Source organism: Schistocerca americana, chromosome 7 (genome assembly GCF_021461395.2).
Source record: "Schistocerca americana isolate TAMUIC-IGC-003095 chromosome 7, iqSchAmer2.1, whole genome shotgun sequence".
NCBI classification, from domain to species: Eukaryota; Metazoa; Arthropoda; class Insecta; order Orthoptera; family Acrididae; genus Schistocerca; species Schistocerca americana.
In genome coordinates, this window is record NC_060125.1 from 424,410,545 (window position 1) to 424,437,040 (window position 26,496).

At 43.1% G+C, this 26,496-nt stretch overlaps 1 protein-coding gene across 1 annotated transcript in view; it reads left to right on the forward strand.

Moving 5' to 3' along the window:
- Positions 1-26,496, forward strand: part of LOC124622978 (bumetanide-sensitive sodium-(potassium)-chloride cotransporter-like) — a 591,187-nt gene that overhangs the window by 550,186 nt on the left and 14,505 nt on the right. The window contains exons 16-18 of the mRNA XM_047148767.1: positions 7,183-7,307; positions 7,341-7,518; positions 16,758-16,872. Of these exons, the coding sequence (XP_047004723.1) occupies positions 7,183-7,307; positions 7,341-7,518; positions 16,758-16,872 (418 nt within the window). The remainder of the gene's footprint in view (positions 1-7,182; positions 7,308-7,340; positions 7,519-16,757; positions 16,873-26,496) is intronic.

The window sequence follows — 26,496 nt, forward strand, 5'->3', positions numbered from 1 at the left end:
GGACTGGGTGTCGCCAAGTGTAACCTCCCCACCGTAATTTTTATAAATGACAATATTATTTATGAATGCTAATGGACATTGCGCTAAGTGTAACCTCTCCACTGAAATTTTAAAGACAGAAATAATAAATGGGAACCAAGTGTAACCTCCCCAATCGCAATCTGACTGAAAGTATAAGGTGTCACGAAAATGATGAAAAACAATTCAGTGCTAATGAAACTTCAGTGACAATGAAAATTCAATTAAACCGAAATATCGGTCTTTGGCCCTGTGCAAAAATCAGAATTAAATTCTTACCTCATTGTAACAACTAGTCAAATTTCTGCTCTTATTCTTGCGCACGGCTCGGAGGAACTGCATTGTAAATAATAATATTCCTCTTTTTTTTTATATAATTTAACTGAGACTTTTAAGGGAAGTGGAACGAAATCGTTAGTTCAATAAAATACATATTTTTTGAAAAATGCTTTTGAAATCAAAATTATTATTGGGGGACTTGTTGGAGATTAATTACAATAAATAAATTTTACATTATCTGATGATTATCTTAATTAACAGTATACCTCATTCAGCATCTTGACCAGTGTTGCCGACAGACTACATCGCACAACCGCACTGGGCTGCTACTACTGACCGACTGCTCTGCATGACGACCACTAGCGAACAGCTCTACGACGACTGAACAGAGCTACTGCTCGCAACGACTACTGACAGAGTACTGCATGACGACAACTACTGTACTGTACGACTACTACTAGCGTACTGCTCGTAACACTCGCGCGGTCAAGCGCATACTAACCACGATAATAGGCTCTCTGGTCAAAGATTTTAACGTGCCTCACCATCGCTGCTACGTTACATACGTGTTTCAAGACTCTGTCATGCACTTTACAGCGGTTCGCAGATTATAGATGTACATGTGCGTTATCTATGTTTCGGCAGGATTACACATATTTTTCATACTAGAGACCATTTCTTTCTTCCTAACTGTCAGATAAAAAAAATACTAAATAAAGATAACCGCGTGTATGTCCCATAAGAATAGGCAGTCAGCTATAAACTATCTTATGCTGAGTTTCAAGCCACAAATTTCGAATCTTTACACGCTTCGAGTTTTGATAACTGATTGAAAGGCTGTTACAAGAAAAGACCTTTAGGCGGGAATCACTAGACAAGACGTTTGTTGCCGAACAGGAAGTTACATTTTCGCCTAGTAACTACGTGAAATTTTAGCATTATGCACAATAGACAGGACTTTCAATTGTTTGTCGATGACGAGAAAAGCCACTGCAGTTTCAAAACAGCAATACTTTCAGCTCGCTACGTAACTCTTTTGTGGCTTGTTCACCGAATAAAAAATGTTTGAGGATTTGAAGAAAATTGTTGAATATATATCGCAGAATTATCGCAGATGTAATGACACTCCCCTCCAGTAGTCCAGTAACCTACTACCGAGATTGCCAATGGCTCTACAAAAGATGTTACTTTTTTAAATTCATTATGTAATCTTTTTGTGTTATTTATCTTATGTAGCAAATTTTCGGTATGTTTCTTTGTATGATATCTAATTTATGTCAAATGCTTTCATAAAAATGTTGGAAAACACTGACTGCTCTTTCGAGTTATATCTACTTTTATTATGAAATGTTCCCTTTTCTAAGTTTTTCCCGAAATTCTATTTTTAGAAACAATTTTTTCATACTACAGTAAAGTCAGGAAAATTTGACTTCTGATTTTTGCGATTACAGAGTAATTAATAAATAAAAAATTAAAGATTTTATTGACAAACGTCGTTCCAACTGAGAACCACCATCACTTTACGTCATGGAAATCTAGAAATATATAGTACTGAGATACATCGTTATGTTCCACTGTTAGTAACTTCTACTTTCCCTAACCAAAACGTGTGGGCGAGTCTGAAGTGGTTCATTCAGGTAATGCAAGGTCCCTGTAGTCAGCTCGGACCTACGCTGTCAGCGATGTTTTCCACACCTGTTGAAGGGAGGGTGGCAAAGGTTCACCTATCTCCTCTGCCTATCGATACAGGCTCATACATGTTTCCCTGGTTTCAGATTCGTGGAAAGTGGCAAGGTACGTTATCCCGCTTCCTCCCAGGCAAGGTCATATAGTTTACAAGTGAACAAATCTCCGACTCCAAGGTGAATTCCTCGCTGCGTTATTTTGAAAGTTCCTGGCAGACTAAAGAACTGTTTTTTTCTTCCGCGAGTGCTTGTCCTGGATAACAGGCAAGAGAGCTAATATTTTCAGCCCAGTTAGAGAAGTGGAGGAGAGAGGTACTATCAAATTTGAAATTAAGGGGAGGGAATTGCAGTAGTCGTGCCTCAGTCTCTATGAGCATTAACCGCAAAAGGCAAGGTTCCAGTCCCAGTCCAGCACAGTTTTAGACTGTCAAAAAGTTTTCACGATCTCCGATAACTTAATGGTTAAGAGCGCCTTTATTGTGGATTAATGACTACAATATATAGCATAACGTTCCACTACCACAAACGTCAATGTTCTTCCGGCAGTGGGACAGAAGGGTGACAAGGGTTTCATGGCCTGTTGACAACCAGCTCATTAGAGAGTGAGCACAAACTGAAACTGGGGTAGGTCTGAGAAGCAATTGGCCTCTCAAAGGATCCGTCCCAGCATTTGCATTAAGAAAGTTATGGAAATCATAGGAAACTTAAATCTGGTTGACCAGACGGGAATCTCAACAGGCGTAATCCCTAAAAGCGAATCCAATACCTTGACCTCTGCGCCACATAGCTCAGTTTGGACAATGGGAAAGAAAGGATACAAGATCAGGGTTTAACGTTCCAGTGAGCTATTTGACCAATAGTGACAGAGTAGAAATACGCATTCCTTTTTCATTGCGAATCAGTATTTGGCACAGGATATCGTGGGAGTGGAAGTGGAGGTTTACTTGGCTTAAAGTCTTAATTTCATTAATAAGTGTAAACAATTCAGAATTCATACAAGATAAGAAGCAACAAGAAAGTCATCACTTAGATTAACAAAATATTACTTAACATCCAATACAAGATTTTACACCTTTTAACAATTTGCACCATGGTATGAATCATTTTACAATAAACGGTACACAGATAAATATCACAACACACTAATACTTAATACAATAGGACACGATATGGATAAATCAGCCCCTCTCAATTTATTCAGCCTTACAACACAAGGAACATGAATTAATAAACACAAATGATAACACTCGGTAAAAGGAGAATACGAGAATACTCAATAAAATGTCTTAAGAGAAACAGATCCTAAAATGCACCCAACTAACGCTGACACCTTACTTAATACTAGACACACAATACAAGAGTGACAAAATCCACAGGAAAACCAACATCTGTATACTGCTGCAAGCATAAAACAGAAAGAATAAAACAGTGAAATGCAACAGCAATGACAAATAAAATGTCACACACTTCGACCACACAGAACTTTTTCAACTATTACACTAGGCCCAAAAGTAGCCTCATAGCGTTTTACAAACGGAACCAACAGGTGGCTTAAGTGGGCCAGCCATGACGCAGTCGGCCGGCCGAAGTGGCCGTGCGGTTAAAGGCGCTGCAGTCTGGAACCGCAAGACCGCTACGGTCGCAGGTTCGAATCCTGCCTCGGGCATGGATGTTTGTGATGTCCTTAGGTTAGTTAGGTTTAACTAGTTCTAAGTTCTAGGGGACTAATGACCTCAGCAGTTGAGTCCCATAGTGCTCAGAGCCATTTGAACCATTTGAACCATGACGCAGTCGCATGCACTACACGCTAGCACGGATCACACCAACATGCTCTCTTCTAACTGTCGTGCCACCGCAACCAGTTCTTCACTTCTGGCCGCGCCGTGTTTTCTGGAACAGCGAAGTCAAGCACCGTCCTCTGCTCTGGCCATGGCCAGAATGACGCCCCAAATTGACCACAAGCGACCACTAGCGTTGGCTGTCCGTACACCAGGTCGCTTCTCTGCATCTCAGCACGCTTCCTGGTTCATCTCTCCAGGCAACTGTTCTCGTGGTCCAAATTGCTAGTAGTGTTCCCCTTCGCTGGCAATTCCATACTCTCCACTGAGGCTGTGCATCCGATGACGGCAGCAGCTGCCCCGTCTTCCACCTACATGGAGCGTCATTAAACTGTCAACTGGCTGAGACATTCAAGCTGATACACAAACAAACTCGGCCAATGTGCCACAAATGGCCACGGTGACGCACTGACGTCCGCTGCTGTCCATGCCCCCGAGCTGCTCGCTCGAAAATTTTGTTATCTCTATAGTTCCAGTCACCAGATTCCCCACTGCAGCTCCCTTAGGCAGCCATGCCAATCCACAAACAAGCTCAGCGCTTGTGCCATGAATGGCTCCAGTGCCACACTGACAACTTGCCCACTACTGTCCATGGCCACCATGTGCTGGCTCCAAAATTTTGTTGTCACTACAGTTTCAGTCACCAGATCCCCAGTTAAGCTCCCAGAGGCTGCCACGCTGATACACAAATAAGATCAGCTGGTGTGCCGTGAATGGACCCGTTGCCACACTGGCAACTTGTCCACCACTATCCATGGCCCTCAGCTGCTGGCTCCAAGATTTTGTTGTCACTACAGTTCTGGTCACTAGACTACCCATTGCAACTCCCTAAGCCAGCCATGCCAGTACACAAACAAGCTTGGCCGATGTGCACTGATGACTTGTCCGCCACCGTGTGTGGCCCCCAGGTGCTGACTCCCAAGATTTTGTTGTCACTACACTTCTGGTTGCCAGACTGCGTACTGCTGTGACACACAGCCACAGCTTCCTTAGACATGGTTGTACATCGATGAAACTCGCTAATATGCATGCCTCTACTGGGAAAAGGGGCGCATAAGCTGTGCTGCCGCCATCGTTAGATATGCCGGGCATGAACAGTGTGGTGAACTAGCAATCCATGGCATAAATAAAATACATGGTATACATTAAGTCCGGAAACACTTTCAATTATTTATTCCACAAGAACCAAACATTGTACAGATATCACACATATGTCATTTTGAAGAGAAAGCCTGAAAGTTTTTTTTTTTTTCATGTATACTGCCACAGCATAGTTTGGTAATCTGCCGATAGTCAGCGCTAGTCACAAACAAGCGTGCTGCAGCTGTTCAACGGATGTTTAGCACCAAGTAAGGTAAGAAGCCACCAACAAGGAAGGCCATTTACCACTGGCCCAACAAATTTGTTACGACAGGTTGCTTGTTCCCGGCAAAGAGAAGCCGACGTCCCAGTGTGAGTGAAGTGAATGTGGAGCGCGTACGAGCCATTCTTCATTCTTCTTTGCCGAGAGCACTGTTAGTGGATATTTCTTCTTGGACGTGTTGCAGCAATGGAATCGGATTCTCCGTTCATCTTTCAGCAGGATGGGGCTCCACCCCACTTTCATCGTGAAGTTCGTGGGTACCTGAACACGGAGCTGCCACATCGATGGATCAACCGTGTTTACAGTCGGGGACAGGTGTTTCACGAAATGGCCTCCCCAGTCACCAGATCTCACTCCATGTGACTTTTTTCCGGGGGGGCACATTAAAGACCTGGTGTTTGTACCGCCTCTACAACGCATGTAGCAGAGCTCCGGGAGAGAATATGGGAAGCGACTGCCACAGTCGACGATGCCATGCTGGGACGGATATAGCAAGATTTCGATTACCGTATTGACGTCTGACGGGTCACTCATTGTTCGCATATCGAATGATCGTAATAACAACTTCCAGAGTTTCTCTTCAAAATGCAATATGTATGACATCTGTACAATGTTTAGTTCTTGTACAATAAATAATTGAAAGTGTTCCCTCACTTTATGTACGCCCTGTATAGAAACAAACAAAACAACAAACCAGGCAGTTCGCCGCTTGTCCTCGGAGGATGCCTTTCCGCAGTCGAAGGCGAAACGTCAGGGGAGAAAATTGTTCAAATGGCTCTGAGCACTATGGGACTTAACATCTGAGGTCATCAGTCCCCTAGAACTTAGAACTACTTAAACCTAACTAAACTAAGGACATCACACACATCCATGTCCGAGGCAGGATTCGAACCTGCGACCGCAGCGGTCGCGCGGTTCCAGACTGTAGCGCGCAGAACCGCTCGGCCACCCCGGCCGACGTCAGTGGAGAGTTTTATTTATGGACCAAGGCATCTCAGCCCGGAAGTGTTACGTGATGACAACAGCTTCCGTGAAAGCGTTCATTCTATGATGAAAACATCAAATGCTAAATATACTAAGTGACTGCATCCTGCTGTGCCACACAGCCACAGCTTCCATCAATGGGGTTGTACATCGACAAAACTCGCTAATATGCATGCCTCCAACGGGAAAAGGGGCGCATAAGCTCTGCTGCCGCCATCGCTAGGTATGAGGTATTCAACTGCTTGGTGAATTAGCAATCCATGGCACAAATGAAATATAGTAACAAACAAATGGTAAATATGCTATGTTAACTTTTGTTGCATTAGCTCATTTTCATCGCAGGAGTAGTTCCATCTAGTAGCTAAAAATACTTGAGTATCTGTTGCAGGCAAAGACGTGTTTTGTAATGGCTGTTCAACACAATCCAATAAAAAGGACCTCTTGTTTTCCATTCATATATCTTCTGTCCTTCCACCTTTAGTGCCTTTTAAACCTTTTGCTTCTTTTTTTTTTTTTTTTTTTTTTTTTGTTCTTCCACTTTTCTTCTTCCCTCTCGTGATTTACCCTCTTCTCTTTTTCTTTCGCTCCTCCCTTTTTCTTTCGCTCCTCCTCATTCTCTTTTGCCAGTCTTGAAAGCGTGTGACCGGCCAAAGTGGCCGAGCGGTTCTAGGCGCTACAGCCTGGAACCGCGCGACCGCTACGGTCGCAGGTTCGAATCCTGCCCCGGGCATGGATGTGTGTGATGTCCTTAGCTTAGTTAGGTTTAAGTAGTTCTAAGTTCTAGGGGACTGATGACCTGAGAAGTCAAGTCCCATAGTGCTCAGAGCCATTTGAACCATTTTTTGAAAGCGTGTGCAAACGGAAATGGCACCTGGGGCAGACGTCCCGACTGGCACACACTAGTTGTGCCGCTGGCCACCCCTCCCTCGCCCCTTCACCACGCTCAGATCTCATGCTCTGCTCTCTTCTCCTCAACGCTCGCGCCTGGGTGTCGCTGACCCTGCACTCTGCGCAGTGGCGCGCGACTTGGCCGACCTGGAGCAGACGGACGAGAGCTCGGACTGCGACTGCGGGCCCGGCGACGCCGTCAGCGCCGACCCGGACCCGGACCGCGACGCGGACCCCGGCGCGCTCTCCTCGGTGGCGGCCGACGACTCGCCGGCGGCGTCGGCGTCGCCCGCGGGCAGGGCCGCCAACGGCGTGTCGCGGCGCATGCGCCGCTGGGGCAGCCAGCTGTTCCTGGGGCCCACCGGCGAGCCGCTCAGCCCCGAGCTGCTGGCGCGGCTCACGCGCTTCCGCCAGAAGCAGCCCAAGGGCTACATCGACGTCTGGTGGCTCTACGACGATGGCGGTGAGCACCTCAGCTCCGGTTACGGGGGTCATCCGTGACCTGTCCTAACCTCACCTCTCTTTGCTTTACCCAATACAACACGAAAACAGAACTTCACAACGTTTTCGCTTCAGTTTCTTAATTTTTACACAGACTTTTATGTGATATGAATCATAATAGACACTGTAGAATAGTCGATCGCAACACCTAGCAACAGACTCTTTGATTCTAGCCTATCTCGATATTACGCAAATTCTATTTTTTTGTACATAAGACATGTTCACAACAATAGCACAACATTGCCGTTTGATCGATAATTACATACATACCGTATAATCCTTCTGAAACTGTATTTTAGGATTCCTGTAAGAAATCCACATTTCGAATACTGGAACTACACTACTGGCCATTAAAATTGCTACACAACGAAGATGATGTGCTACAGACGCGAAATTTAACCGACAGGAAGAAGATGCTGTGATATGTAAAGGATTAGCTTTTCAGAGCATTCACACAAGGTTGGCGCCGCTGGCGACACCTACAACGTGCTGACATGAGGAAAGTTTCCAACCGATTTCTCATACACAAACAGCAGTTGACCGGCGTTGCCTGGTGAAACGTTGTTGTGATGCCTCGTGTAAGGAAGGGAAATGCGTACCATCACGTTTCCGACTTTGATAAAGGTCGGATTGTAGCCTATCGTGATTGCGGTTTATCTTATCGCGACATTGCTGCTCGCGTTGGTCGAGATCCAATGACTGTTTGCAGAACATGGAATCGGTGGGTTCAGGAGGGTAATACGGAACGCCGTGCTGGATCCCAACGGCCTCGTATCACTAGCAGTCGAGATGACAGGCATCTCATCCGCATGGCTGTAACGGATCGTGCAGCCACGTCTCGATCCCTAAGTCAACAGATGGGGACGTTTGCAAGACAACAATCATCTGCACGAACAGTTCGACGACGTTTGCAGCAACATGGACTATCAGCTCGGAGACCATGGCTGCTGTTACCCTTGATGCTGCATCACAGACAGGAGCGCCTGAGATGGTGTACTCAACGACGAACCTGGGAGCACGAATGGCAAAACGTCATTTTTTCTGATGAATCCAGGTTCTGTTTACAGCATCCGTGTTTGGCTACATCGCGGTGAACGCACTTTGGAAGCGTGTATTCGTCATCGCCATACTGGCGTATCACCCGGCGTGATGGTATGGGGTGCCCATTCGTTACACGTCTCGGTCACTAAGATGAGATACGAGAACCAGGGCTCATATGGAGGTACACTACTGCCCATTAAAATTGCTACACCGCGAAGATGACGTGCTCCAGACGCTAAATTTAACCAACAGGAAGAAGATGCTGTGATAAGCAAATGATTAGCTTTTCAGAGCATACACATTGACGGCACTTTGAACAGTGGACGTTACATTTCAGATGTGTTACGACCCGTGGCTCTACCCTTCATTCGATCCCTGCGAAATCCTACATTTCAGCAGGATAATGCACGACCGTATGTTGCAGGTCCTGTACGGGCCCTTCTGGATACAGAAAATGTTCTACTGCTGCCCTGGCCAGCACATTCTCCAGATCTCTCACCAACTGAGAACGTCTGGTCAATGGTGGCCGAGCAACTGGCTCGTCACAATACGCCAGTCACTACCCTTGATTAACTGTGGTATCGTGTTGAAGCTGCATGGGCAGCTGTACCTGTACACGCCATCCAAGCTGTTTGACTCAATGCCCAGGCGTATCAAGGCCGTTATTACCGCCAGAGGTGGTTGTTCTGGGTACTGATTTCTCAGGATCTATGCACCCAAACTGCGTGAAAATGTAATCACATGTCAGTTATAGTGTAATATATTTGTCCAATGAATACTCGTTTACCATCTGCATTTTTTCTTGGTGTAGCAATTTTAATGGCCAGTAGTGTAGTTAAATTCATCACCTCCTATTTTGGTACACGAGTAGAGGATATATAACAAGGTTATAATACGATGATAGGTTTTATAGGAGACCTACAAATTCATCATCTCCTATTTTGGTACCACGAACAATATCATATTGAGATGATAGGTTTCGTAGGAGACCCGATCATTTGGCTAATTCCAAAATTGTGGCACGTACTAACGAAAGTAGTTATGGCACAGTACTGAAATACAATTAAACGACTGTTTCCAAAAGTAAGGTTCATTCAACCAATGATAGAGGGCAAAAGATAATGTTTTGCACATACAACTGTTGCCCAAATGCGTCAGATGAATAAATATTAACAGAGCATTAATCATGACATTAAATTCTCAATAACTTCGGAAACGTTACAGCTTCGCAAAATCTAAGACAGTTTTTGAATTAGCGCAAAAATTACTTGTAGATGAGACATTTTACACATTACTTCACAGTCGTTTTAAAGTTCGTAAAAATTATATTTTTATTATTCCGATAAGATGTTAGCAGGAGTTACGGAAATCTGGTTACAACGACATTAATAGGCAGTGCAATTAATTTAAGGTACAAAGGAAAAACTCTATTGTGCTAAAATTAATATAAATTAAAACAGCGCTAGAAATTAGGCAGCTTGTTTCTACAATGAAGTGAATATCTATACTTCGTTTTCGTGATCTCACATCCTTTACGCTGGTAGGGAGGGGTATGTCTATATTTAGAGTTTTAAGTGATACCACAACGCAGTTCTATGTGAGCTCGTGTTGAAGTAGGTCGGTCAGACCGACAGTACCTGTGTTTCTGGGAATAGGTGAAATAGGGTGGTAGCCGTGAAAAAACTTGTTAATATCTGTTGTTATTGTGATTTCTGATTGTATGTGCTGTCTACGTAATAAGAATCATAGAGTGAATACATGCTTCTGGCCTATTAATATATACCTAGCACAAATGAACTCGAGGAGTGGACTGGAGCCAGATTAATTCATCGTGTCGTAGATGAAATCCAAAAATTGGACTTGTAGCTTCTGTTGAATATGGGCTCCGGGATGTAAATTTTTATTGGCTTCGAGTTTACAAAAGGAGGGCAGTCACCGTCGTGTATTGAAATTCTTTTAGTGTATTTTTCAGCCTCAGGTCACGCTAGTCATGACCGGTTTCGATTTCTTAATAGGTCTGCGCAAGAAAGAAAGCAGTAGCAAACACTGGTGATGAGAAAAACACGTGAGACAGACGTTGGCAGAAGTATTAATCAAGAGTGTAGTGTTTCACCAACGGTTTTCAGTATTTATGCTGAGAGACTCACAGAAAAAGCATTTTAAAAAGCGCGAAGCATAATCGTGGAAGGAGAAAGGATAAAGTCAACGAAGTATACAGATCACCAAGTAGCGTTGGCTGAATCAGAGGAGGAACTGAAGTTAGTGACTAAGAGGATACTAGGAGTGAGAAAGAGAATGACATGAGGATAAATGCAGGAAAGGCAAAACTGATGAGTGTCAGGAATCATACCATTGGAATAAAAGACTTTGGAACAAATAAAATCTTTTACGTACTCAAGAAATTTGGTGACGGAAATCGGATCTGCGTGGAGGAAATACTTAAGCGAAAAATCATTTGAAAAGGTGAAAGATTAGTTAACAATAATAGGAATTCCGATAAACTTAATAAAGAGATTATCCAAGTGTTTTACCTGGACTATGAATGAATATCAGGTATGTTCTACAGGATTAATTTTTTAAGTTAACCAGTTTTCGGCTTACACGGCAATCATGAAACTTTAACGGACTATCGTCGTCAAAGAAGTTACAATACTTGTAAAAAACATTGGAATAGATGCTATAACATAGAGTGAGGCACGAACCTAGAGTAAAAGTCGTATTTTACAGTGGAATGGCAACGCAATTAGAAAGTTAAAAGCTAAAGAATAAATAAATATAAAATGAGCAAACCAGGAAAACATTAACATTAAATTCTAAAAACTGTGCCTCTACAAAATTTGAAATTAACCGTCCCAACAAAATAAAATTAATAGCTGACAAGAAACCAAGGAATATCTTGAAGAGTTGTTACACATGGAAAGTGATGCAGAGACAGAGTAAAAGATTGGACTGACAATTGTAAAAACAGAATATAAGGAGAACATAGGCAATTACAATAAAATAATTAAATACAGGAAAATAGACGAATAGAAAGGAACATCCAGTGTGGGAAACACTGTGAAGCCGTGAGGTTTGTGTGGAGTTTAGAAAAGGTGAAGAACTGAACAGTTTCTGTCCATTTAATATTAATTTTAAATACGTTAACAGTCCACTGTCAAAGATGACAGTTACTCTGCGTTCGTACCTCACTCTAGACCGGTATCAGCTTTTCCAGTGTTGTTATAAAGAACACCATTGTATAACATCCTTGACGAAGAGAGGCAGTTAAAGTGTGATGATGGCCTTGTAAGACGAAAACCGGTTAACTAACTAAATAGATCCCGGTGACCATACACTATATTGTAAATATTTTTAATTGCTGGAAATCGTAGTCAAATGTCCTCATTTTTATATAAAGGCAATAAACATCGTTCTGACTGTAAAAGATTTATTAAAACCACGATCGGTTTCAAGCCAGTGTGGGTGCATCCTCAGGTGATCTAAGGATCGATTAGAAATGAAGTATTTTACAGTTTTTTCTTTGTACATAGTCTTAGTGAATACTGTTACATGTAGTAAAATAGACCCGCACATTAGACAGTTACATAATTATGTGTACAACATTATTTAACGCTTTTCTTGGAGCATCTCCCAGTCCTTCCTGTTACTGATAAAACTGAAACCAGCTAGAAGCGTTAGTACAATAGACAAAACGGAGTGTTCCTAAAACAAAATAAAACGAGTATTTGGTGCGGAGGGAGAAAAATAAGCCCTTCAAAGTGTGCGGAATTTCATGTAAGAACCAATAAAAACATACAGTAATATCAGCTGGAGACTATGCGGGCTCAGCCATGAGAGACACTGGGCTAGCTAGCTACAGCCCAATGCAAGCAGCCACGATGAAAGCTGCATTGGCCGTGGTATCTGAAAACATAGTGAAATGGCGCTAGAAAAAGTAGGGCTAGTGGACCTAACTGTGAAGCGTGAAAGAGGTGCTGTACATAAAATAATTACAGTTTTAATCAGAAGTTGATATAAAACATCGACGATGTGTAGATTGGAAACTAATACTGTTAATCCCGTATGATACAGACTAGTAATATTTATAATGAATATTATTCCGTGCACTGAGTGAACCAATGGAAACTTTATAAACAGTAGAAGTTCGTACTCGCAGCAAAATACGTTGTCGAAAATTATAACAAGGGTCTATCCGGATATGGAGTCAAAATTTCTGAAGATATTGCTACGTCTCAGTTTTGGCTAGGCGTTCAGGATGAGCACCAAATACTCATTTCATTTTGTTTTAGGGGCACACCGTTTTATCTATTTGACAAACACCTCCAACGGGTTTTAATTTTATCAGTGGCGTGAGTGGCGGGGAGAGGCTTCAAGAAAGTCGTTAAATAATATTGTACGCACTATTATACGAGTACCAAAAGCGGGGATCTATTTTACTCCATGTATCGGTATTCTCAAAGACATTGTAAAAAGAAAAAAAATTGCAAATACTTCATCTCTGTCCCTGTTTAGATAACCTGAGGATGCGCCTAAACTATCGTGAAACCTTCATGGTTTTAACAAATTTTCTACAGCCAGAGCGGTGTTTGTTGCCTTCATATAAAAATGTTTACAATACTGTGTTCTCCATTTGTAAGCAAGATGTTCTGCCAAAAAGCGACAGAAGGAACAGTTAACATGTAACATCTGGACTATAGTACTACACAGCAACGAATCATGGACAGAAAGAAAACCTACTTGGACAGTTTTCCAAGGTGTTCGTGGATAAAAATTCTAGAAGTGAAATGGACTCACAGAATGACGAATGAAGAGGTACTTCAGTAAGATACCGGGTGATCAAAAAATCAGTATAAATTTAAAAACTTAATAAACCACGGAATAAAGTAGATAGAGAGGCAAAAATCGACACAAATTCTCAGAATGACATGGGGTTTTATTAGAACACAAAAAAGGTTCACAAAATGTCCGACAGATGGCACTGGACAGCAAAACTGCTACAGTGACGGGTGAGAGGTACGCTGATATGTTACAGAATCGCATCATCCCCAGCCTGGCTGATAGACACCTGCTGGACGCACGATGTTTATGCAGGATGGCGCTCCACCCCATATTGCTAGACGCGTGAAAGATCTCTTGCGCGCGTCGTATGGTGATGATAGCGTGCTCAGCCGCCACTTTCGTCATGCTTGGCCTCCCAGGTCTCCAGACCTCAGTCCGTACGATTATTGGCTTTGGGGTTACCTGAAGTCGCAAGTGTGTCGTGATCGACCGACATCTCTAGGGATGCTGAAAGACAACATCCGACGCCAATGCCTCGCCATAACTCCGGACATGCTTTACAGTGCTGTTCACAACATTATTCCTCGACTACAGCTATTTTTGAGCAATGATGGTGGACATATTGAACATTTCCTGTAAAGAACATCATCTTTGCTTTGTCTTACTTTGTTATGATAATTATAGCTATTCTGATCAGATGAAGCGCCATCTGTCTGACATTTTTTGAACTTTTGTATTTTTTTGGTTCTAATAAAACCTCGTGTCATTTGTACCTCTCTATCTACATTATGCCGTGATTTATTCAGTTTTCAAATTTATACTGACTTTTTGATCACCTGGTACATTCAAAAAGAAACGGGCCGGAGGCTGTAGAATTAAAACGGCTAAAAGGATTGGAATGTCGTTATTTGTGGAAGGAAGTGTGGTCCCTATAAGAACGTCGAGGCCCAAGACTCGCCGCTACGAAGACGCGGGCATATACCCACATGAAGACAGAGCGAGCACGCTCACAAGTTGACCGTCCACTGCACTAATTCGTACTGAAAACAGAAGAATGGATGTCTCCAAAGACGATCAAGTGGATGTAGTGAGTTTCCTGACAGTGGAAGGGGTGCTGCGAACGAAAATTCACCGAAGAATGGCGCGAGTGTACGAAAAGGACTACATGTCCGCTGTAAGGGACAAGGCGCAAGCGATTCAGGGTAGCACGGACGTCGGTGGCCGACGAAATGCGGGGCGGAACGCCACACCTTAATACCAATGCCTTAGTCCAGGACTTAGGATCAAATACGCAGAAGGGACAGATAACATTCCATCAGAATTTCTAAAATCATTGGAGGAAGTGCCAACAAAACGACTATTCACGTTGATATGTACAACGTATGAGTCTGGCGACATACCATCTGACTTCCGGAAAAATATCATCCACACAATTCCGAAGACTGCAAGAGCAGACAAGGGCGAGAAGTATTGCACAATCAGCTGAACAGCTGATGCATCCAAGTTGCTGACAAGAATAATATACAGAAGAATGGAAAAGTAAATTGAGGATATGCTAGATGACGATCAGTTTGGCTTTACGAAAGGTAAAGGCACCAGAGAGGCAGTTCTGACGTTGCAGTTGACAGTGGAAGCAAGACTAAACAAAAATCAAGACACGTTCATAGGATTTGTAGAACTGAAAAAAGCGTTCGACAATGGAAAATGGTGCAAGATGTTCAGAATTCTGAGAAAAATTGGGGTAAGCTATGGAGAGAGACGGGTAATATCAATATGCACAAGAGCTAAGAGGGAATAATAGGAGTGCTCGGGGTAAAACAGGGTGTAAGATAGGGATGTAGTCTTTCGCCGCTACTGTTCAATCCGTACATCGAAGAAATAATTATGGAAATAAAAAAAAGGTTCAGGAGTGGAATTAAAATTCAAGGCGAAAGAATATCAATGATACTATTTGTTGTTGATATTCCTATCCCGAGTGAAAGTGAAGAAGAATTAATGATCTGGTGAATGGGATGGTCTAATGATTGTACAATGTAGATTGAGAGTAAATCGAAGAAAAACGGAAGTAATGAGAATCAGCAGAAATGAGAACATCGAGAAACTTAACATTAGGAGTGATGGTCAGGAAGTACGTGAAGTTAAGAAATTCTACTGCCCAGTGAACAAAATAAGCAATGATGGAAGGAGCAAGAAGGACATAAAAAACAGACTAGCGCTGGCAAAAAGAGCATTCCTGGCCAAGAGAAATCTACTAGTATCGAACGTAGGTCTTGATTTGAGGAAGAAATTTCTCAGAATGTACGTTTGGAGCACAGCATTGTATAGTAGTGAAACATGGACTGTGTGAATACCGCAACAGAAGAGAATCGAAGCACTTGAAATGTGGTGCGAGAAACGAATGTTGAAAATTAGGTGCTCCGATAAGATAAGGAATGAGGAGGTTCAGCGCAGAACTGCAGAGGAAAGGAAAACGTGGAAAATACTGACAAGGAGAAGGAACAGGATGATAGCACACCTGTGAAGACGTCACGATAATAGAGAGCAGGAAATAATTGAGGATGTAGGTTGGAACTGCTACTCCGAGATGAAGAGGTTGGCACAGGAGAGAAATTCGTGGCTGACCGCATCAAACCAGTCAGAAGACTGATGACACAAAAAAAAAGTCCAGAGGGCGGATACCCTCATTATTCAACAATGGCACCAGCCATTGTCGCAGAGATCAGATTCAGCGTCAGAAGTGATCACGCCTTCATCAAGGACAAACTGAAATTTCCAGCCTTCAACCAGCACAGGAAGCGCATCGAACAGGACTCTCTCCCGAACATCAGCAGTACTATGCCAAAAACAGGAATGATTTCCAATCACTAGTGGTCGCTAGAGACAAGATATGGTGTCATCGCTTAGAACCCGATTTAAAACGGCAAAGTCTCTAGTGCAATCGACGACGCGTGCACGTGTTCGCTCTGTCCTCGGGGGGTGGGGGGGGGGTTGGGGGGGGGGGGTAAGCGCTTGAGTTCTTGTAGTGGAGAGTTTGGGGCCTCACCACTCTTGTAGGGACCACACCTTCCTCTCCAGGCAATGATATTACGATTTTTTTTCCGGCTCCTTTCTTTTTGCATGCTGTTCCTACTGTTAACACGCTGCCGAAAATGTCTCTATGATCGAACTGAGTGGTCACTTTTCGGATTAACCATCGCAGAATTTGTCTTAAGCGATTTATGCAAATCGTGATACCTAAATCTGGATGGCCGGACATGGATTTGGGCCGCCGATCTCCGATCGCTAAACGTAGAAATGTTGTTGAGTGCCTACGCAGTACTATGTGCTAATTTTCGCCAGTATTAATCTGTACACTGTCTAACAGAAGTGCCTTATTTCCAGGTTTAACGCTGCTGATTCCATACATCCTGAGCACGAGGTCACAGTTCTCTGGTTGCAAGCTGAGGATCTTTTCGTTAGCGAGCAGCAAAAACGAACTCGACAGAGAGCAGAGAAAGTAAGCACCGTGTATTTTCTAACTATACCACAAATGTTATCCATTTTGAATGATTATATATTGCAGCCCTTTATCACAGTAACATTTTTGTAAAAGCAGAGGAGATTCTAAGCACAGAGTGTCAAAAATTGCATACACATTTTAGGGAAACAAAATAACTGTGTAGAGATGATAGAAAAAAATTCTCATCTACACTTACGCTCCGCAAGCCACCTCATGGTGTCTGGCGGAGGGTACTTTCTGGTCCACTGTCACTTCCCCATTTTCGCAAACCATTCGCAGGAAGAACGACTGCTGGTAGTGGTAAGCCGCCGTGTCAGCAGGAATCTCGCTGATATTCTTGATCGCAAGATACGCAGGATGAAGCCTATACTGATTGACCCTTCTAGGAACGTACGATCTCAGAAGTTTAACAGTAAAGCACATCGTGTTACAGGACTCTTCTGTTCCAGCGCCAGCCACTGGAATTGGCTGAGAGTCACCGTCACTCTTCCGTGATTACTGAATGAATCTGTAAAGAAACGTGTTGCTCTTCTTTGGATCTTTTCTATTTCCTCTATCATCTGGCAGAGATGCTGGATTGTCGAGCAATATTAAAGTATTCGTGGAACGAGGGTTTCCTTTGTGTTCAGATCACAATTCCTGGTGATTCTTGCGATAAATCGCAGTCTGGCATCTGCCTTATCTGCGACTAGTTTTATGTTGTCTTCCACTTTTAGTCGCTCCGAACGCATAAGCCTAGATATTTGGTGGATGCGACTGTTTCCAGTGTTCCGCAATTGTGTAATGATACAGCAATGGGATCTTTCTTCCTGTTTAAGCGCATTTGTGGGTCCATTTTATGTTCATGTATGCTGACATTTCTAGAGAGACCGATAATCTTCTCTCCAGGAATCATCATGGGTTCCGAAAATAACGACCGTATTTAACCCAGCTCCCTCTGTCCGTCCACGAGACCCAGGAAGCAGCAGATGTCGTCACACGGGTTGATTCTGTGTTCCTTGACTTGCGGAAGGAGTTCGATACAGTTCAACACTATCGCCTATTGAACAAAATACAAGCATACGGAATATCAGATCAGCTTTGTGATTGGACAGAAGAGTTTCTAGCAAAGAGAACACAGCATGCGTTCTCAAGGCAGAGATATCTTCATACGTAAAGGAACATCTGGTGTTCTCCCGAAGGAGTGTTTATAGGGCCATCACTTTTCACTCTATTTATATTCCCTCCAGGGAAACTATTGAGAAAATTTAGAAAACCGGCATTTGAAGGAGAGTAGAGAACGGCTCCACTGACGCCAACGTAATTTTCGCGCAAGGGCCAAGAAGACAAGAGAAGTTAGGGCTCTTATGGAGGCATAAAGAGAGTAGTTTTTCCCCCGCTCTGTTTGCGAGTGCAACAGGAAAGGAAATGACCCAGCAGTAGTGCAAGGTAGCCTCCGCCAATCACCATAAGGTGGCTTGGGGATTATGTATGTAGATGTGGATGTACAGTGATACTTGTCCTTGCCACCGTGAGGGCACAGAACGTGTGGAACTGGCCATTGCCCCGGCCCACAAGCACTTCATGATGACCGTGACGAAATCATTTTTGTTCTGTGGTATACTCCAGAAACTAGCAGCCATCTATAGCGCATCAGTAGATTCAGATTTCACAACATTTTTCATTTAATAAACAGAACTACTTCCTTTGTTAGGTTGACGACGGCATCTCGGAATTTGTTAAATCCGCGTATTATTTAAGCATCGCATCCGCAAGGACTTTTAATCTCTTGTAGGTTTCACAACACTGACGACTTCAGACACCTTCTTTTCTGTCTCCCAAACCGAGCCGTATTCTGATACCCAAAATTTCTACCAGTTTCAGGAAACTTGCACCACAATTTTCATAACTAAAATGAGAGTGAGATTGATTGGGTCGAGTCGGAAATTTCATTTCAGTGACTGCCAACCTTTGCCTACTTTGAGTGTGAATGTTCCATATTTCGCTTCTCTTTGGAGTTCTGTTATTTGGAATTTATTTTTTTTACTTTGTATGATACATCAGCAACGTTTATATCAGACAGTGTAATCTAAACGTTTAAAAGAATTGATTTGCCTTAATACCGAATTTTATGTATAACTTTGGTTTGTAATAGGCATTTTCCCTCAAAAAAAATATTTAATTTTTCGTCATGGGATTGCCTTACAACAAGTGTTTTTTTTGTTTTTTAAATAACCTTAGATGTTCGTCTTCAGTACTAGCAAAGAATTTGATCAATTGCATATAGTATGGCGACGAATGTGTTGTTACCTTGAAACTGCATGTTGCCATCACGAACTGTTCATGTTCATTACAGCAACACTGATACAGTTGTTCAGTACCTTAGTGATAAGGGACAAGTTGGTCGTAGCACACTATTTATTGGCCAACATTTAGAAAATTCTGTTCCTCATTTCATTGATCAACACTGCTGTCCAAAACTTAAGGACGAAAATAGCTTTCGCATGATGTGTCACTGCCAAGTAGCGTAGTTCGATGAAACTTGGGACTATTCTTAGAAAGAACTGATAAAGATATTACAGAAAGTAACTGAGAGAAATACGTAATGAGACGAACTAAAATGACGCTTTTATTCAGAGACAGTAAGTACACTGAAGTCATTGCGATTTACGATGGTCCTTCTAACATTACAAACGGCGGGATATGTTTCTTCATAGGTTTTGTGATCAGAGCGGACGACAATGCACGCTCTGCGAAATGCTACAATGTTGGTTGGCAAGGAGTTCTTGTGGAAAGATGTTCCATTCCTCCACCAGCGTGGATTGTCGTTGGTGAATGTGGACGTGCTTCAATACGTCTCCCACACGTGCCCCACACATTTTCGATGGGCTGTAAGTCAGGACATCGGACAGGCCAGTATATTGACCGAATTACCTTTCGTTCCACCAGCGCCTCCACGTGCGCAGTTCGATGCGGACGCGGATTGTCACCCATAAAAATGAAGTCGGGACCGAATGCATCCCTGAAAAGACGCACATGGGGAAGGAGTACGGTGTCACAGTAACGTTGACCGATGAGTGTATGGTGCTCAAACATTCGGAGGTCAGCATGCCTATGCAACATTACACCTTCCTAGACTGTAACTCCTGGACTACCAAAACGGTCAAATCTACATCTACATACATACTCCGCAATCCACCATACGGTGCGTGGCGGAGGGTGCCTCGTACCACAACTAGCATCTTCTCTCCCTGTTCCACTCCCAAACAGAACGAGGGAAAAATGACTGCCTATATGCCTCTGTACGAGCTCTAATCTCTCTTATCTTATCTTTGTGGTGTTTCCGCGAAATGTAAGTTGGCGACAATAAAATTGTACTGCAGTCAGCCTGAAATGCTGGTTCTCTAAATTTCCTCAGTAGCGATTCACGAAAAGAACGCCTCCTTTCCTCTAGAGACTCCCACCCGAGTTCCTGAAGCATTTCCGTAACACTCGCGTGATGATCAAACCTACCAGTAACAAATCTAGCAGCCCGCCTCTGAATTGCTTCTATGTCCTCCCTCAATCCGACCTGATAGGGATCCCAAACGCTCGAGCAATACTCAAGAATAGGTCGTATTGGTGTTTTATAAGCGGTCTCCTTTGCAGATAAACCACATCTTCCCAAAATTCTACTAATGAACCGAAGACGAATATCCGCCTTCCCCACAACTGTCATTACATGCTTGTCCCACTTCATATCGCTCTGCAATGTTACGCCCAAATATTTAATCGACGTGACTGTGTCAAGCGCTACACTACTAATGGAGTATTCTAACATTACAGGATTCTTTTCCCTATTCATCTGCATTAATTTACATTTATCTATATTTAGAGTTAGCTGCCATTCTTTACACCAATCACAAATCCTGTCCAAGTCATCTTGTATCCTCCTACAGTCACTCAACGACGACACCTTCCCGTACACCACAGCATCATCAGCAAACAGCCGCACAATGCTATCCACCCTATCCAAAAGATCATTTATGTAGATAGAAAACAACAGCGGACCTACCACACTTCCCTGGGGCACTCCAGATGATACCCTCACCTCCGATGAACACTCACCATCGAGATGATTATGATGATGATTATTAGTGTTTTAGGGCGCACAACAGCGAGGTTATCAGCGCCCGCCACCATCGAGAACAACGTACTGAGTTCTATTACTTAAGAAGTCTTCGAGCCACTCATATACTTGGGAACCAATCCCATATGCTCGTACCTTAGTTAGGAGTATGCAGTGGGGCACCGAGTCAAATGCTTTCCGGAAGTCAAGGAATATGGCATCCGTCTGATACCCTTCATCCATGGTTCGCAAGATATCATGTGAAAAAAGGGCGAGTTGCGTTTCGCAGGAGAGATGCTTTCTGAAGCCGTGCTGATGCATGGACAGCAACTTCTTTGTCTCAAGGAAATTCATTATATTCGAACTGAGAATATGTTCGAGAATCCTGCAACAAACCGATGTTAAGGATATTGGTCTGTAATTTTGAGGATCCGTCCTTCTACCCTTCTTATATACAGGCGTCACCTGCGCTTTTTCCAGTCGCTCGGGACTTTACGTTGGGCAAGAGATTCGCGATAAATGCAAGCTAAGTAAGGAGCCAATGCAAAACCGAATTGGAATCCCATCGGGACCTGGCGATTTATTTATTTTCAACCCATTCAGCTGCTTCACAACCCCAGGGATGTCTGTCACTATGTCCTCCATACGGGAATCTGTACGAGACTCAAACGGCGGTATGTTTGTACGATCCTCCTGCGTGAAAGATTTCTCAAATGCTAAATTTAAAATTTCAGCTTTCGTTTTGCTGTCTTCCGTTGCCAGGCCAGAATGATCAGTGAGTGACTGGATGGAAGCCTTCGACTCGCTTACCGATTTTACGTAAAACCAGAATTTCCTTGTGTTTTCAGCAAGATCTTTTGCTAAGGTATGACGGTGGTAGTGGTTGAATGCTTCGCGCATCGCTCTTTTTACAGCAGCACGAATCTCTACTAACTTTTGCCTGTCCTCATTCTCCCGACCTTTCTTGTACCGCGAGTGCAACTGCCTTTGCTTCCTGAGTATTCTCCGAATTGCGCTGTTAAAGCACGGTGGGTCTTTTCCGTCCGTAACCCACTTTTTCGGCACATACTTGTCCAATGCGTGATGTACAATGTGTTTAAAATTTGCCCATAATTATTCCACGTCCATCGTACCAGAAGTAAATGAAGTCGATTCATTTACTAAATGCACCCAAGCACACCGTCGAACGTGATCGGTTTGATAGTCCAGGTGCTACGGTGTGATGAGGCATAATATTGCATGGGACTGGTGACACTCACTATCAACGTTATTATCATACTATACTCTTTCCCCACGTCTTGTCAGGGACGTATTCGGCCCTGATTTCATTTTTATGGATGACAATGTGCGACCGCATCGAACTGCGCACGTGGAGGAGCTCTTGGAACGAGAGGATATTCGGCCATTGGACTGACCTGTCCGTACTCCCGACTTAATCCCATCGAGTACGTGTGAGACGCGTTGGGGAGACATAATGCACCTCGTCCACATGCTCCAACGGCGATTCACCAGCTGTCAACTGCGCTGGTGGAGGAGTGGAACGACCCACCACAAGAAATATTACTAACCTTGTGGCCATCACTGGGACACATGGCAGAAAATGCAACGTTATTAAGAATCATGTGTCGTCGTTAGCTCCATGGGATCATCACCAATATCAGCGTAGTTGTCGTAGGACCGTTGCTATTCACAATATACATAAATGACCTTGTGGATAACATCGGAAGTTCACTGAGGCTTTTCGCGGATGATGCTGTGGTATATCGAGAGGTTGTAACAATGGAAAATTGTACTGAAATGCAGGAGGATCTGCGACGAATTGACGCACGGTGCAGGGAATGGCAATTGAATCTCAATGTAGACAAGTGTAACGTGCTGCGAATACATAGAAAGAAAGATCCCTTATCATTTAGCTACAATATAGCAGGTCAGCAACTGGAAGCAGTTAATTCCATAAATTATCTGGGAGTAGGCATTAGGAGTGATTTAAAATGGAATGATCATATAAAGTTGATCGTCGATAAAGCAGATGCCAGACTGAGATTCATTGGAAGAATCCTAAGGAAATGCAATCCGAAAACGAAGGAAGCAGGTTACAGTAGACTTGTTCGCCCAGTGCTTGAGTATTGCTCACCAGTGTGGGATCCGTACCAGATAGGGTTGATAGAAGAGATAGAGAAGATCCAACGGAGAGCAGCGCGCTTCGTTATAGGATCATTTAGTAATCGCGAAAGCGTTACAGAGATAACAGTTAAACTCCAGTGGAAGACTTTGCAGGAGAGACGCTCAGTAGCTCGGTACGGGCTTTTGTTGAAGTTTCGAGAACATACCTTCACCGAGGAGTCAAGCAGTATATTGCTCCCTCCTACGTATATCTCGCGAAGAGACCGTGAGGATAAAATCAGAGAGATTAGAGCCCACACAGAGGCGTACCGACAATCTTCCTTTCCACGAACAACGCGAGACTGGAATAGAAGGGAGAACCGATAGAGGTACTCGAAGTACCCTCCACCACACACCGTCAGGTGGCTTGCGGAGTACGGATGTAGATGTAGATGTAATTAATGTTTTTGAATAAAAGTGTCATTTCTGTTCATCTCGTTGCGTATTTCTTTCCGTTAGCTTCTGTACTATATCGTGGCAGTTCTTTCCATGTATGGTCAAAGTTTCATCGAATTATGTGCCAGTGACACATCGTTCGAAAGTGATCTGATTACTTGTTTCATCATTTCTAAAATTTCAATAAGGCTTTTTATTTATGGAGTTGTGTTCTGTCTATGCAAGTAAATGAATGGTGGTTAATGGAGTAGACAGAACACACCTCCATGAACTTTGCAGCAACTAAGGAACGACGCAAAACGAAAAGAAAAAAATATATTTCTGCTTACACAATCAAATGCTTTCTCACAATGAATGAACGCAATATGTGTTCCTCTATGAAAATTTTACTTTTCTATTGTCATCAAAATATTTAAAGAATGCAATATTAAATCTACCTGTACATTATGTTTTATTATTTCCACACGACTTCAGACTTCTGTCAGTTTTGTGGAGGGCTGTTAATGATAGGAAGTAGTACCATTATAGTTTATTATTATCATCAACCACCTTCGACAAGTTTAGAAAAATTTGTCCACAAAATCCTTCCAATTGAAAACTTGAATAATGTTACATTACCAGATACAACAAAACATGCGAGAGACGACGCACTGGCCTTAGATACGAAGAACTCGCAGCATTTTACAGTTGATTTTGCCTGATGTTGTTGTAACTATTAACAGACTTAATTAAACAATATTGCTCAATATTACGTCTAGAACAGATCTTTGCAGACCAGTATTCCACGAAAATATTGTAATGTGTCCAGCTGGCTTCACTCACCAAAGATAAATTTGTTCTCTCTTTATTTCATATTCGCATCACATTCCCATAGAATCTCATGAATTTGTATTTTCAAGTCGGAGAGTCAATAATCGGAACACGTATCACCTTTCGTGCCCCTAACCTTGCGAAAAAAATAAATGGCGCCAAAGCGTTTTCAGAATCAGCAGCCGATACCCTTCAGCAGATGTATCCTCTTGAGATAACCAGTGGCAATGTCTTCTCGACAGTTAGCATTTCCCATTACGTCTTTATACTACTTATCAGTGTTTTGCAATACTGCTGTCAAGAAAAGCGTATTAAGAGTCTTTCCTGTACAGATAAGAAATATACTGTACCATTTTATAATTAGCCACTTATCAGGTCCTCACGTGAAAAAAAAGACAAACAACAGCACTCCATCCCCATCGGCTTTAAAGTGCTTGTTTCATGTGCTTTAGAAAATTACGCAGAATATAGGCTATCATGTCAATCGATTGATATAATCAAATTGTGTGTAGTCCCGCTTCACAGCTATTACCATCGTAACAAAGGGTTGCTAGTGCAAAAACAATATTGCAGCTACGCTGCGGGACGTCGAATCTTCTTCACTTACATTTATTACCAAGACCTTAAGTATTTATTCGTTATTTATTGGAGTCGTAAACAAATACAATACATGGTAATTGACAAAACAAAAGATAGGAAGAATTATTAAACTACACTAATGTTGCCCAAAATTTTGCAACATCAATTCCGCTCGGAACCGCGAGCAGAAGATCTCCATCTATGCAAGATGCTGGGCATAGTTGACAGACAGACCAGCTGTTCCAGTTCGTGGTATCCACGGAAAGTGCCATTTCTGGAGGTTACTCCGGGTATTCCAACTTCAGATCGAAGGCGCCTGACTGAGCTCCAAATGACCCAATTCTGTTCCTGCCCAGGTGGGAGGGTTTCCGAAAGGGGTGACCAGATTGAGTGAGTAATTGTCAAGTCGAGAAATTCACAGTTGTGTGCCTCATGTAGCTGCTATTGTTCACAACACTGAGGTGATCTTGATGAAACTTCTTCTGGACTTCATACTTGTGGCTACTGGAAAGTTCCCGTTTAATGGATGGTTTTCCTAATAAGCCTGATTAGTTCCCTTCGCATTAGCGGCTACTTCACAAAGAATAACTTGTGGCCCTACGCCTGCCGGTAGAGTTCTACAAGTGGCGTAGGTTTCAAACATCCTGTAATACGCCAACACGTTTCGTTTAGTGCCTTGCCAACTATCTACATCTACATTTATACTCCGCAAACCACCCAACGGTGTGTGGCGGAGGGCACTTTACGTGCCACTGTCATTACCTCCCTTTTCTGGTCCAGTCGCGTATGGTTCGCGGGAAGAACGACTGTCTGAAAGCCTCCGTGCGCGCTCGAATCTCTCTAATTTTACATTCGTGATCTCCTCGGGAGGTATAAGTAGAGGGAAGCAATATATTCGATACCTCATCCAGAAACGCACCCTCTCGAAACCTGGACAGCAAGCTACACCGCGATGCAGAGCGCCTCTCTTGCAGAGTCTGCCACTTGAGTTTGCTAAACATCTCCGTAACGCTATCACGGTTACCAAATAGCCCTGTGACGAAACGCGCCGCTCTTGTTTGGATCTTCTCTATCTCCTCCGTCAACCCGATCTGGTACGGATCCCACACTGATGAGCAATACTCAAGTATAGGTCGAACGAGTGTTCTGTAAGCCACCTCCTTTGTTGATGGACTACATTTTCTAAGGACTCTCCCAATGAATCTCAACCTGGTACCCGCCTTACCAACAATTAATTTTATATGATCATTCCACTTCAAATCGTTCCGCACGCATACTCCCAGATATTTTACAGAAGTAACTGCTACCAGTGTTTGTTCCGCTATCATATAATCATACAATAAAGGATCCTTCTTTCTTTGTTTGTGTTGGTAGATTTGTACCAGACTGGGAGCGCCCACTCTGAAAAATTGTAACATGTTGCTAGTGCCGTCGTTCTCAAGGTTTGCTGTCGACAGCCGCACGGTATACCAGCGGCCTTGCGGCGGATATTCAATGAAATCCTATTATTTGATCTGTCTTTTAGGGGGAATACTGATTTTCATGTGTAGTAGTGCTTTTAAGATGGGTCAGGGTAGCTGTTTCGA